At 39.3% G+C, this 15487-nt stretch overlaps 1 protein-coding gene across 1 annotated transcript; it reads left to right on the top strand.

Moving 5' to 3' along the window:
* Positions 1-12127, top strand: lmx1a (LIM homeobox transcription factor 1, alpha). Its single transcript, XM_026946974.3, has 9 exons — positions 1-159; positions 583-637; positions 2481-2661; positions 9120-9337; positions 10179-10357; positions 10894-10971; positions 11312-11396; positions 11562-11708; positions 11797-12127. The coding sequence occupies exons 2-9, from the start codon at positions 607-609 to the stop codon at positions 11940-11942; spliced, it is 1065 nt and encodes a 354-aa protein (XP_026802775.1). The 5' UTR covers positions 1-159; positions 583-606; the 3' UTR covers positions 11943-12127.
* The last annotated feature ends 3360 nt before the right edge of the window (positions 12128-15487 follow it).

The following is a 15487-nucleotide window of genomic DNA, read 5'->3' on the forward strand; positions in this document are numbered from 1 at the left end:
TGTAATGTGCGTTAAAGCGCAGCAGTAAGCAGATCTCTGCTCGGGAGTTCACAAAGTCTCTCACTCTCTCTCTCTCACACTCACACACACACACACACACACACACACTCCAACGTGGAGCCTTTCAGAGACGCTCTTGGTGAACTTAGCGGATGAACAGTAAGTATACTGAAAGTTATTAATGTGTTAAGATGGACAGCTGTGAGCTCATCCTCCAGTGAGGGCTTGTGAAAGATGATGCGGTGAATAGCCGGGACATGAGAGTTACAGTTCTGTACTGATAGACGGGGTGTTTATCAACTGAGACACTGAGATCCTAAGATTATCTGGACTTTTTTTTTTTTTTTTATGTGACCATGTTTAAAAGATTTTAAAAGAATTTATTTAGCTTAAAATCAGTTCGGTTTTATGGAGGAAAAACCTCGAGTTCAAATATTCTATTAATTCATTATCTGCGCACTAAAATCTTTTGGAAGCGCTTTATAGTTAGAGTTCAGAATTTTTTTCACTGCTGTAATTTTTAACTTAATTATATTTGAGTTACGACTGAAAAGTGTCCTAAAAGATAATGATATTTTCCAGGAGGTTTGTTCTGAAGAGCCGATCATGGGAGAAGGCAATTTAACAACTTTACTGGGTAAGTGAATCTAATTCTTCATCATCGTCATCATCATCATCATCATCATCATCATTGTTGTTGTTGTTGTCAAAAAAACTTTTCACAAAGCTTGTTTTACCCTCTTTCATCAAAAGATCTTTGCCTGAGTCTGCACTCTACTCACTACGTTATGCACTATTTCGAGAGTTTGATGTTATTTCTCATGCACACACACACACACACACACACACACACACTGTCTGTATATATATATATATATATATATATATATATATATATATATATATATATATATACACAGACAGGTCCATAAGTATTTGGACAGTGACACAATGTTCATAATTTTCCTCTGTACACTACCACAATGGATTTGAAATGAAGCAATGAAGGTGTGATTGTCGGCTTTAATTCAAGGGGTTAAAAAAATATTTCTTTAAATATTGCGTTTAGGAATTACAGCCATTTTTTACAGAGTCTCTCCATTTTCACAGGCTCAAAAGTAATTGGACGAACTAACATAATCATAAATATTAGGATTATATTTAATACTTGGATACAAATCCTTTGCAGTCAGTGACTGTCTGAAGTCTGGAACCCATGGACATCACCAAATGCTGAGTTTCCTCCGTTGAGTTGCTTTGCCAGGCCTTTTTACTTCAGTTGCTGCTTGTTTGTGGGTCTTTCTGCCTTCAGTTTTGTCTTCATGCTCAATTGGGTTGAGGTCAATGGACATTTAATAACATTTAATTTATTTGCCTTAAGAACCTCTTGAGTTGCTTTCGCAGTATGTTTTGGGTTGTTATCCATCTGTACTGTGAAGCAGCGTTCTATCAGTTTTGCAGCATTTGACTGAATCTGAGTAGAGAGTATAGCTTTATACGCTTCAGAATTCATCCTGCTACTTCTATCAGCAGTCACATCATCAGACTCATTTCCTCTGGCAGCCATACATGCGAATGCCATAACATTTCCTCCACAAGTTTGACAGATGATGTGGTAAACCGTCTGTATTTACATTCATTAAGGCGTCTCTTGATTGTAGACTTTGACAGTGATACTCATAACTCCTCCAGAGTGTTCTTTACTTAGCTAGATGTTGTGAAGGGGTTTTTCTTCTGCAACTCTTCGTGTTGCTGAAATCGCCAGTGCATTTCTTCTTTTTAAAGACATACCAGATTGTTGATTTGGCCACTCGTAAAGTTTCTGCTATCTCTCTGATGGGTCTGTTCTGTTTTTTCATCCTAATGATGGTCTCCTTCACTTACATAAACACCTCTTTTTAGCGCATATTGAGAGTTCCCATGAACAGCTACCAAATGCAACACTTGGAATCAACTCCAGACCTTTTATCTCCTTAACTTGTCATGAAATAATGAGAAACAGGCCACACCTGGCCATGAAACTGCTTTTCAGTCAATTGTCCAATTACTTTTGAGCCTGTGAAAATGGAGGAACTCTGTAAGAATGGCTGGGGTACAGAGGCAAAATTATTATAAACTGTCCAAATACTTATGGATCTGACTGTGTATGTGTGTATGTATATATATATATACATACATACACACACACACACACACACACACAGTACCCTACGTTACATATATCACGACCACACTGTAATCTCGTTTTGAATTACACAATTCACTGCAATAGTGCACAAATGATGAATTATGTATATACGTATTTTAATAAGTCCCAAGTTTAATAATACCCATAATGCACTTTGATGTGCAGATTACCGATATGATTGTTTCATTCAACCATTTTCATACTAACTCATTCTTGCCATTTGTCTCTCATACAGAATAATCTCTCTCTAATCACTATATGTGTGTGTGTGTGTGTGTGTGTTCCCATACAGAGGGTGCATGCAGTCCGGTGTGTGAGGGCTGCCACCAGCCCATCGGTGAGCGGTTCCTGCTGCGGGTGCATGATTCTCTGTGGCATGAGCGCTGTGTGAAGTGTGCTACTTGTGCTGAGCCTCTGAAGAGCACCTGCTTCGTGCGAGACTCCAAGATCTACTGCAGACGAGATTACCAACAGTAAGATCCCCTAACCTTCTACTGAACCATTGCCAGGTGACCTGTATGACAGACCCAACTAAGTGTCAGTGCTGAATTTGGTTCTCCTTCTTGCCAGGGTACCATGCATACAAAAAGGGAACATATGAGTGAAGCTAGACATAGGGCAGATCATTTATGTTCAAAAATGGCTGTTAGAGAACTGTCCCGGTGTGGTTCTAATCGCTTTTCTATTGGACAGTATGGGACAGCTATTTTCAGTATTAATATAATGACTGTGTGGTTTCATCATCCATTCAGTAAGCACATTATCCTGGTCAGGGGTGCAGTGGATCCGGAGCTTATCCTGGGAACAGTTGGGTGCGAGGCAGGGACACACCCTGCCAGTTCCATCATAGGACACACACAATCACACACTCATCGACACCTATGGGTAATTTAGTGTAGCCAATCCACCTACCTGCATGTTTTTGGCCAGTGCGAGATAACCAGAGGAAACCCACATGGAGAGAACATGCACACAAACTCCACACTGACAGTAACGCGAGCTCAGGACCCTGGCACTGTGAGGAGGCAACATTACCCTCTGAAGCATCTTCAAGACAGCATTCCAAATGACTGGTTTCAGTGTTTTTATGCTACATTGTAATGAGAGGAAGTTAGATTCAGTGTACAAAGCTGATTTGTTTCAATGAATCTAATTTAACTGAGTGATTTCACAGATTCAGTTTCCCAAACAGGAATATAAATATTCTAAATTGCACCACATAATATGTTTAAACTCATACAGTATGCACAAATTCAGTTTGTACCATTTTCTATGAGATTTGTTCAATAATTTTCCAAGGTGTCTGTCAACAATTCTAAACAGCCCCAATAATTCTCTTTATCATGTGCAGTAAGCTTTTCCACTGTGATCTGTAATCATGAATTTAATATCACATCTCTTGTCATAAACAAAGTTTGTGAAATGGGCCATCTATAGTTTTATATTGTAAAAGTGAAACAGACGCAAAACCAACATTTTAAAGTAAAATCAGCCAATTTAAAAATGAATGAACAAACAAACAAAAAAAATAAACATTTTTTTGTGCCAAAGAATTTTCGAGTAGCATTTTGTGAATCAGTTAGATGGTTAATCATTTTTACTTACTCCATTAGTACTGGATTAGTACTGGATTCATTGATTATTCATGCTAGTCACTAGTCACCATCGCACAACTCCTCCTACTTTAAAGCACAATGTTATGAGATGGGAAACTGATGCAGGTACTTGACCAGAATGTGAATAGTTCTGGATTCAGTTTATTTACCAAGACGTACCATACTTTTTATTGGAAAAGCACTAAAACACTATACTGACAAGGCAACCAACAGTATAACCATGTAATGGCCTTTAAAGATTAAAATTAGCCTTTAGGTTGAATTTTTAAATCTTACAGGTTTGACCTAAGTTTAAACTTTGTAGTTGTGCTAGAACTGTATTGCTGGTGTTAATTCAACACTGTGGGCATTCAGTCAGCAACGAGCTGTGTAGTACTGCCTCTTGTAACTGAGACGTCAGTGTAGTAAACTCTTAATGAAAATGCATATACCAAAGCATTACTTGGAAATCATTTATAGCTAAATTCAGCTGGGCAGAAACAAAGTTCTCAACTGTGTCTTTATTTAGTTCCACTTGGTAATTTCCAATACAGACATACAACATGTGATGAGGGTTAAAGAAATTTACCTGTACTGAGGAAGAACGGTTAGACTAGTGAGTGTGGACAAAATTTTCTGTATATTTATTTCTGTATGTGTGTGTGTGTGTGCATATGTAGGGAGGTTGAGGCACTTGGCACTGAGTTCCTTCAAGACAAGGTGACTAAGAGGGAAGGGTTGTGATGGGCCAAGGAATGTGTGGACAAGCACACAAGCGCGCACACACCCACACACACACACACAAAGAGTGGTCCAGACCAGGACGGCACTACTGACACATTGTCAAAATGTGTTAAATTAGCGAGACTCATCAACGTGGCAACTGCAAGCTGGGGACAGCATATGGCCACGTCGCCGCCGTGTGCCACCCCCCCGTTGACCCCTCAAAAACATATCCATGCATTTTCTCCCTCACACATTTGTTCTCACCTCCAAATATGAGAACACAAGCCAGGCTAGAAGACAAGATGACCCAGACAGAGTCAACTGACAGCAGGTCCAAATAATAAAGAAATCGGCCTTGAAAGTTTCAAGTGTTTCAAACTATAACCATTACACTTGAACAATAATGTTAGTATGACATAGATGTGAGACAAAGTCTTAACCAAAACTTTTTGTTTGTTTTATCTGACTTTCCAGCAGCTTAGCAATACAGTAAAAATTAATTTTAGCTATTTATGCTTTCCCTGTTGCTGTGTGCATCCATGCTGGATCAGATGTGCAGGATTACGAGGATTATTTCTTCTGCATAAGCATAGCTCCGTCCCTGAAAGGCCAAATGACACAGATTTAGAGGTTAATTTACACATATGTATAGCATAAGAATTCATGAAGATGTAAAATGTGTTTTGCTAAATGTTTATTGACAGAATTAGATAAATGCCTTTAGACTTTAATAATACGTGAGTTTAGAGCAACTTTTTCTGTTCTTTTCTCAGTACAGTGAATATTTTACCTTTTACCTTACAGCTGTGGTAGACAGAGATTTTGTTGAAAAAAAGACCCTGAATTATTCATTTAAAACAAAAGACTTTATTGCCGCTTTGAAAGAAAGCTAAAATACAAACCTGTCTGGTCTGGGCTTCCCAAGCTGTCCTCTTTCTTCTATTACACACACACGCACACTCACACATAGACCATGAGCTGAACTGGTAATAATGGAAGAATGACCACTGTGCTCTTAATAAGTGGACTTGCAGTAGGCTGTGAAGTTAATGGAGGATTTTAGGAGAAGTGAGGAGTAGACCATATGTTCAGGGGGAGCTTTGAGGAGGGGATTCTGTGTGTAGAGTGTCTATGTGCATGTGTGTGTGTGTGTGGGTGTGTGTGAAGGGCTGGCTCCCAGACTGTACCTTGCACTGAGCCATCTGGGTTGATGCCTCGCTGTTCATCTCAGGGGCGCTGCTCGTCCAAGCGTGAGCTTATATGACCTGACCAATTAGCCACATACCCAGTGCCTGGCATTGCCCACTACCTTACCACTTAAGTGCAGGAGTCTACTTGGTTCCTGTCCACCAGGGCTCTAGCTGGCACGTTTTGTATTCTGTTGAGGAGCAGAATTACTGTAAGTGGGTCAGTGCACTGGGTGATCCAAGGTTTTCTTATGAGATCGTACTGTACATACACAACAAGTGCTGCCTTTCAACTTCAATAGCACAATAATAGAGTACAATTCAAAAATCAAAAATCACTCCCAAAGAAGCAGAAAGAAATACAGATAATTCTATCCAATTATATTTCTCCACACGGTGGGGTGGTGCAGTGGGTAGCGTGGTTGTCTCACAGCCCCAGGGTTCCCCGATCAATCCTGAGCTCAGGTTTCTGTCTGTGTGGAGTTGTGCAGGTTCCCTCCTGTGTCCTCATGGGTTTCATCCCACTAACCAAAACATGCTAATAGGTGGACTGTTTACTCTAAATTGCCCCTAGGTGTGAATGAGTGTGAGAATGTGTGTGTGCATGGTGCCCTACAATGGACTGGAGTCCCATTCAGGGTGTTTTCCTGCCTCTTTCCCAAGTATTCCCAGGATAGGCTCTGGATCCACTGCAACCCTGACCAGGATAAAGCAGTTACTGAAGATGAATGAATTGAATAAAGGAATGATCACATCATTTTTCACTGATATAGGTGTAATATGAGGCTTCACAACATAAAATGTAAAAGATTATTCAGGATAATCAGATGTTTCTGTGTAATATAAGGTACTGTAGGAGTAACTCTCCATAAGGGCAGCTACTCCCTTATGTGTGTGTCTCATTCTCCATGTGAAAAGTTATTTAATTAATTCAGCTCAGTTTCACCTGGATAGTCCACATGACATCTTTCTTGATTGCTATACTGCCCTATTATAGATTACAGTAGATTTGTATAATATCAGTTGGTGGTCAGTTGACTGTCAAAAAGATTTAGATTGTTGAAGTTCTTGATCCTGAGATGCCTATAAGATAAATTTTTTGTGGAATTTGAGACTAATGAGCTTGAAACAGGCCCTGTGGCAGCATTCACAGGCTTTCTCCCTGCATTACAGTTTTTAAGACCAGACTTAAAGACTAATGGCTCTAAACCTTTGCTTTATATTTAGCAAACTTATGACCATTTACATCTACCTAAACTGAAAATCACTTGATTACACATTTGAGTCACTCATGTTCTTTTGCCATGGGATAAGTTCTAAACCTGCAGATAATGTTTATTAAAGTTTACTGTGTATCTGTAATTAAGGAGACATATAAAGGTTCAATTCTCTCACCCTCTTTAGTTTCTACCTCGAGTAAACCGCTGGGCTTTAGGTCTGACAAATGTTCACAAACCAACAGATGTATGATACTAACAGTGTGGGATTAGTTTTTGTTTCTCATGATGCACTGAAATAATTATGTAATTAAATAAATATCAGTATGATTATTTTATAATGATTTATATATATATATATATATATATATATATATATATATATATATATATATATATATATATATAAATCATTATAAAATAATCATACTGATATTTATTTAATTACATAATATATATATATTATTATTATTATTATTATTATCATTATTATTTAGGCTGTGTTCAAAATATTTTTTTCAGACACTGACTAGTATCAATAGCATGCTAAAAAAAAGTAATACTATTTAACCAGTTAAGTCTCTTGCTGTCTAAGAGACTGCCTGCATTAATGCAAGTATTTTTGGTCAGCAGAAATAACATGGGCTTCATAGACTCTCAGTAAAATGACTGACTGTATGACCAATAAGTCCTGCTTCTTCCCCTGTGAGCTCTAGAAAAACCTTACTTGGTTTCCCACAGCAACACTAATAACCCACAACAATGCAAGGCTTCGGGATGTTTCAGTTCATGCTCATCACAGGAGGATTTTCACTGTGTGTGTGTGTGTGTGTGTGTGTGTGTGTGTGTCTGCACACGGTGCATACCAGGAGTAAATTCCTTCAGATACTGAGATAGCGTAATTAACACTGGAGCAGCCAGTTTACAAAATCAAAAAATTTAAATGCAAAACAAAGAAAAGTGTTCTACATTCAAATTTACATGATTAAGTAACATTTGCTACATGTAGAACTTTAACTGTAATTTAACTGAAATTGAAACATCATGAATTCCTCACTCCAAAAGTGAGCTCATCTCCTCGAGAGCTGTCACCCCTCTGGAAGCAAACCTCCCCTGTCACCTGCATCCAAAACTCAGACCCGGCTCCCCCTCTGGCCGTGGAAATCTCAGCCCGCGGTTTGACAAACAGAAAATGCGGCGGCTGCCAGGACACAACAATGCAAGCGCAGCTCGGGGCCAAGTTCTGCAATTGTCTGCAATCGGTTAAGTCGAGTTAAGACGGTTCCCTGGCTCAGCCTCTCTCGCCAGGAGGCCCTGTCGTGACTGCTCGGGCTGGAGCCATGGCCTGCCGAGCTGCTTTTTTCTCTGCTCCCTGGGAGTTCTGTCCTCGGACACTGCAGTGGAGCCGACGGCCCACGTCTCAGTTCCTTCTGACCCATAGCTCCAGTTGCTAGGAGCTAAGACTGAGGTAGGGGCTATGCATATGTGTGTTTTAGGAGGGTCAAAGGGTGGAAAAACAGGGGGAGGCAGGTTTGAGGAAAAAGCCGACAGTTTCATCCAACTCCTATATGAAAAGAGTAACGTTCCAGGAATATCTTCAGTCTGTGTACTCTAGTTTATCCTGTTGCTGCTCCTGTTGGTCTTTGTGCTCATTGTGCTGAGTGTTTACTTGGAATGTCCAGAATATTATACAGAAACTGTAGTTTTGTGTACTGTTCTTCTTGCCTTGTTTGCACCTCATGCTACATTTACACTAGCAAGCAACCAGTCACCCATGTCACTTATAGTTTATCACTTGTGGGCAGGTACTACCCAACATTTTTTAATTAATGATGAGAAAGTAGTAGCTATATATAGCTTCTAAAGCTAACAAGTTAAAAATTAAATAATTATTAAATAATGTAGTAATCAGTGTGAAAATTGGCTGTCTGATTCACGTTACATGCTTGATTAAGCATGTTAACTGTACTAGTTATGTACACTCACCTGAGCCACCAACAATTTCTGCTACTTCCTTTCAAGCTTTATACTGCTATGTATAAAATGAACATTCTCCTGTCGCTGGCTAGTGTGAACGTAGGGTTATAATTTCCTTCACCTTATCCTTATCCTGTTTTGTATGTTGCTTAATAGTCTTGGAGGCATGTTATGTCATATCATCTCTCTCTCTCTCTCTCTCGCTCTCTCTCTATCTCTCTCTCCCTAGACTGTTCTCAGTGCGCTGTAGGGCTTGTGCTGAGGTTATCTCCCCGGCAGAGCTGGTGATGCGAGCGGGTGATGCAGTTTTCCACCTGCACTGTTTCTGCTGCTCAGTGTGTGACTGCCGGCTGCAGAAAGGAGATCGCTGTGTGTTGGTGGGAGACAAGCTGCTCTGTACACAACATTACCAGCACACACTGAGCAGTCCCACCACCACGGACTCAGGTAGTGCACAGGGACTCATGTTTCCAGGCCTTGGGATTATAAAGTTCTATCAGACATTCCTGGCAAGAATGAATGAGTTATGATTATAAATCTGTACATCCTCCTGAATATATGTGTGAAGTTTTATACCAAAATATTGATTAAAAGTCTAAAAAAGTGCAATGTTAAAAAGTTGTATCTGTATTTATGGCTTAAAATCATAAAAGTGAACCTAACTGATGCACACTCAGATACTAAATTACTCAGAAATTAAAACTTTTATGTCACTAGTGTTACTAGATGAGTTTGATGCACTAGTTGATCTTGGATGTCTTCTGGAAAGGTTTCGGTAAAAGATGTTTTACCCGGTATGAAAGAATTAGAATTTAGACATTTTGTTTTGGTTTTTGTTTATTTGTTTGTTTTTCAAAATTTGTCACAATATATTAACAGGGACTTTGGAAATTAGGAGTAATTAATTTGATTTAATCCTAAAACTAAAATTTGCTTGTATAATTTATGAAATGTTTGCCCCAGGAGGTGACCATCTGTTAATCAAACACACAGCTATAAATATTTCAAAAAAGAAACTCACAGGTTGACACAGGCTTCTCTTAGAATTGCTAGATACGCTAAGTATGTTCTTTTTCCAAAACTATAGCAGGCATTCTCAAACTAAGAATAAATAAATAAACTAAGAATTTTATTAATAATAAATAAATTTTTAATAATAAATAAATTTAACTAAGAATAAGTAAAATTGTGGACTGCCTGACTCAAGGAATAGTTTGAGGACTTACCAAGATATCTCTCTCACACACACACACCTACACACAGCTTTATTTGTCAATACCTTTTGCAGGCCGAAGTGAGGACGAGGATGATGAAGAGGATGAAAGCAACCTTAAGGTGGCAGGAGATAGAAACCCCAGCAGAGACGGGGACCATAAGAGACCGAAACGGCCACGCACCATCCTCACCACACAGCAGAGACGAGCTTTCAAAGCCTCATTTGAAGTTTCATCCAAACCTTGCAGAAAAGTAGGAACACCTCAAACTGTTACGCGTTCTACAGTTATGGAACTGCAGTGCAGTTACGTAAAATAGTGTTAGCAATTGATTGTAAGTTAACACGCCTTTTTAAATATTTTTTTTTGTATGTCGTGACAGTATACTATATTTACACCCTTATATAGAATATAGATGCTTGTTTATACCGAAAGGGAGTTGTATATGATAATATGTAACACACATTTATAATTTTTAAAATTCATTTAAATTTTTAACTGATGTAAGCTAACACGCTTTTTAAAGAAAATTTCCATAGAATTTGAATGAAGTATTTCCAGTTATTCAAGAATACGTACACATTGCATACAGCGATTGCAAAGAAAAGTGTGTGTGTAGTGCTGTCGCTCTGGGTACTGCCTTGTATTTATCTCTGTTGATCTGATACTCCATAGAGGGTCAGTACATTACTTAGCCTACATGACCCACAAACCATGAAGGTCATGCTATCTCTCTCTCGTTATCTGTCATTCTGTATCTATCTCACTCTCTCTTCCTTCTACCGTAAGGTAAGGGAGACCTTGGCAGCTGAGACGGGCTTGAGCGTACGAGTCGTCCAGGTCTGGTTCCAGAACCAAAGAGCCAAGGTAACATGATGCCCATCATGGACACACACACACACACACACACACACACACACCAAAAGCAACATTTAAATTTAAAACTTTCTGCCAGATCTCCCTTGCCAGTGAAGAAGTACACAGTGTTAGTGGATCATGCAGGAAACTGATGACATGACTTTAAATTACCTCCTGTATTTTCTTACATCAGATGCCCTTGGTGTTCCTAATGGGTCTACATTGCATAATAATGCATGTACGTGGTGTCCTTGCTGGGACACGTAGTCAAAATGTAAAGTAAATGCATCAGCTGAATTGAGAGAATTTGAATTCCAACTGAAAATGGATTTTTTTTTATGAACTATAGATGAAGAAATTGGCCAGACGACAGCAGCAGCAGCAGCAGTGCCAGTCCCCTCAGGAGCACAGTGACAGCAAAACACACACCAGTGGTATGAACACATGCAGGCGCACGCCAGTGAGGCTTGGATGTTTAAACCCTAGAACTCTGTTGAAACTTGGGGATGTTGATGGGGTAGGACTGCGGGTTAGTAAAGCCAGTAAAAGTCTGAAGTATGTAAGCTTTGACTTGCCATTTTATTCTCCCAATGATACAGCGCCCTCTGTTGGATTTTCAGCTGAGCTGGAGAGCCTGAGCACATATTTATCTGCAGCTCAACAGCAGGAAACCCATAGCTTTAAGATGGACCTCAGACAAGGTCTCACACCCCCTCAGATGCCTGGAGATCACATGAACCCATATGGTACTAGAAACTACACATTCCTATTTGTACACACAGTGTGCAAATATTATTTGCATTCTTTTTCTAAGCTTTGTTTCTCTCTCTGTAGATTGTACAGATGCCTGGTACACTGACATGGACAGCGACCTGCTTCACCCACTCAGAGACTGTCTGTCATCTGGGGAGACATCTGTTCTGACACCGATTGACCGACTATATTCTATGCAGGACTCTTATTTTGCCTCCTGTGTGTAACAATATGTGTGTGTGTGTGTGTGTGTGTGGTTCAGCATTCTGGGATTAATAGTGATTAATGAAGAGAATGTGTCAGATTGTGATTTGGAATGTTCTCTGTGTAATTTATATTTATTGCTGTGTTTTCCCTGTAATCCTTTTGGATCATTGGACTCAATTTGCTATTAAATAAATGACTGATTAAAAAGGACATTGTATAACTATGAACAGGTGTGAGGATTTTTTTTAAATAAATGGTTATTTTAGTTTGTGGTGCAGAAAGTATTGTAGTAACCTCATAATTCTAGGGTCCCCGGTTCGATCCTGAACTGTCTATGTGGAATTTCTGTTTATGTTCTCCCTGTGATTGTACCTCTCATCTCCCAAAAACATGGCAGTAAGTGGCTTGGCTATGCTAAATTGTCCCTAGGTGTGAAAGAGAGAGAGTGTGTGTGTGTGTCTGTGTGTGTGTGTGTGAGGGAGAGAGAGAGAGATACCCTACAATGCACTGGCATCCCATACAGGGTATATTTCCACTTCGTGCCCAGGGTCTCTCAGGATAAAGCAGCCATTGCTTTTGGTTTTATAGAAATACAAATATAACATTTGTATTTGTAAGTGTAAGAACTCAATATATCTTAATCTCAGTTGAGAATATTATTATGGGTCTTATGGTTGGGAGCCTTCTGATTGCAGGTGAAGGTCATATGACTAAACAAGAGCCAAACATAAACAAGTTTCATGTTGGAAATAATTATTATTAGTATTGTACTAATTATTTTAACTAAGTATTGTACTATTGTACTATTATTACTAATTGTACTAATGATATTAACACAAGCCCAATATGTGTTAATACACTGTTAGTAAAATATATTTGCAATATAATGCATCACTATGACTGATATCATTTTCAAATCTGAACCATTATGTACAGAGATGTAAACAGGGTGTTGTACTAAAGTACCCTTTAATATCATATTTATAAGGAAAGCAAGAAATTAATAGACACTCCTTCAGGTTTAATATGCATCCCCATACTTATATTTAAAAACTGCAGATCCACTTTCTCAGCTTTGTGGCCCTTACACACCACAGCTTAACAGGTCAGCAGTCAGAATGACCATTCGAGCAATGGACCCAGTCCATAATGAATGCCAGTATTGTGCTCTTTTCATTCACTCTCGGGCCAGTCCAAAATTCTTCTGCTTCCTTTTGTACATCCAGACCACCCAGTACCACTGGAATGTGCTGGGGTTGGGAGGAGGGACTAGAACTATGGATGACTGGGTTCAGAGCCATGTCAGGAAAAAATATTTGGCATGCCAATATTGATATGATCCGTGTGGCCTTCTTGCCCCAGCGGTGAACCCTCGCTCTCCACAACCCAGGAGCTCATATTTCTTGAGACTGAAATAGGAGCTTGATATGCTCGATATGCAAGAGCTGGTCAGGAACAATCTAACTGTCTGTCACCGGGCTCTTGACCTGCCAAATGAGAGTACAGTATGAAAGTGAAGATGAGCAGAGGTTTAGACATGTATGTGTCAGGAATTATAAAGAAAGTCACCAAATTGATGGATACAGACTTATATTCCTAACTCTACACAGCTATTAGTTTCATGTTTGTTGCTAATTGTTACTAAATAATATCCTACTTCAATATGATTTACTGAAAATAAGCAAAGTGTTTAAAGAGTTGTTTACATTATACAACAACAATTTCTGCTTTTACAAACATAAGGTGCACAAATCCACTAGACCCAGTGATTGTTAGGAACTCAGGACTGTATTCAAGTGCACACCTGCTTCCCCATGCCTTCCAGTCTCTGGTGCATTCCTTGGCATAGGAAGGGCAGTTGGCTTGCTTCTTATGCAAGGCAAAGGAAAAATAATCAAACGGCTATCATGCGGGCACAGCAGGCACCAATAGCCTCGTTATTATTCTGATAGCAGCCAAGAGACTTGCAGTCAGCTGATCGGTTATTTATTACTCTGACCGTGCCAGGACAGGCAGCAAACCCTCTGTCTACTAACCGATATAATTGGCATCATGCTGAGAAACTGCAACGACAGATGCATCGGCTTTGTTCAGGAAAACATTTTTTTCCAAATATTCTGAAATATTGAAGATTCCTCGTCAGTGTTTTCTGCAGCTTAACAGATCTGGTTTTCTTTTGTTGCCCTTTAATTTCATAATTCGTCACCCTTGGGCAATTTGTCTATCTCTGAGGATAGAGAGGTTCTGCTTGGCATGTGTAGCAGAAGTTGCAAAAGAATTCAAACACAGAAAATTTTCTTTTAATAATGATATATATATATATATATATATATATATATATATATAGGTCTGTTAAAATATCTCCTGCTGCACCAGTCAAAACTACAAATAAAATAAAAATTCATATATCTATCTTTTTTATACATCTATACAAAAGGAAGTAAAATGCTGCTGTATATTACATTTTCTGTATAATCCATGCTGACCTTAAATGGAGCACCCAGGATCTTAAAAATCTTAAAAATCCAAAAATAAATTCAGCATCAGATCTGTCCATCCCCCTACTCCAGAGGAAAAAGAAACAGCCCCAGACCCTGTGACCTTAAGAGTCTCCCACACAGAGAGCAAGGTGAACGGGCAGAGGTCAGTCTGTGGGCAATGAGCAGGCGACGGCGGGCACAGTGCCTGGAGGCAGCATGCTCTGGGCTGCATGCCCGCTCTAGGGCGATGGTGTCTGCGGTGAAGATGGAAGAAGCCATGGGTGTGTGAGCGATCTCACTGTGGGGAGCCACAGCAGGGGCCACTCTTTATCCTCCCCCAGCAGAGAGGTAGAGAGAGTGAGTGAGACAGCAAGAGAGATACCCAGACATTGAAGAATAACACTGCTGCAAGTCATTGGCAGCCAGAATGTTTACTGTATTGTTCTATAATACCTGTCTTTAACCCTGAGATATATTAAACCTGATATACACATAACCTGAGATAGTGCACTCCAGTGTGGGTCCCAAGCCCGGATAAAATTGGGGAGGGTTGCATTAGGAAGGGCATCCGTCATAAAAACTGTGCCAAATTAAATATGCGGACCAATGATCCGCTGTGGCGACCCCTAATGGGAGCAGCTGAAAGAAGAACAACAACATACACATAACCTGAGATATATTAGGACTGACTGAGATAATGGTTACATAGACAGTGATTTTGGTGAAAAAAATTACACCTTATTACTTGGAATCCAGCATTTTAATGTTATTCAGTATAATATAACTTCAGTATAAAGGGTCACATATTATTAGTAACCAGTAAGTAACTAATAAGCATGCAGGTAAATAGTGAATACCGCAGTTATTTGACAACATTAGCAGCTTATTAGTGCTTTATTTAGTGTTTTCATATTCTTACTTCACACTGTAGGTGTTCCATGCTTCTCCTTAATAACTACTCTTCTGGAAATGTGTAGTCTTCTTAATGTAAAGTGTTACCTATATTTTAATTTTTTTGTGAAATATTCATATGAAATTGACATGTATCTGAATATTCAATTTGCTTCATTTTTCATAGTCTCCTT

This window comes from Pangasianodon hypophthalmus, chromosome 19, assembly GCF_027358585.1.
Source record: "Pangasianodon hypophthalmus isolate fPanHyp1 chromosome 19, fPanHyp1.pri, whole genome shotgun sequence".
Classification (NCBI taxonomy): Eukaryota; Metazoa; Chordata; class Actinopteri; order Siluriformes; family Pangasiidae; genus Pangasianodon; species Pangasianodon hypophthalmus.

Coding starts and splice junctions, on each gene's coding strand:
- lmx1a (XM_026946974.3), top strand. CDS start 607: ATGGGAGAAGGCAATTTAACAACTTTACTGG. Junction 2,662..9,119: donor TGCAGACGAGATTACCAACA/GTAAGATCCCCT, acceptor CTCTCTCCCTAG/ACTGTTCTCAGTGCGCTGTA. Junction 11,397..11,561: donor CAGCAAAACACACACCAGTG/GTATGAACACAT, acceptor CCAATGATACAG/CGCCCTCTGTTGGATTTTCA.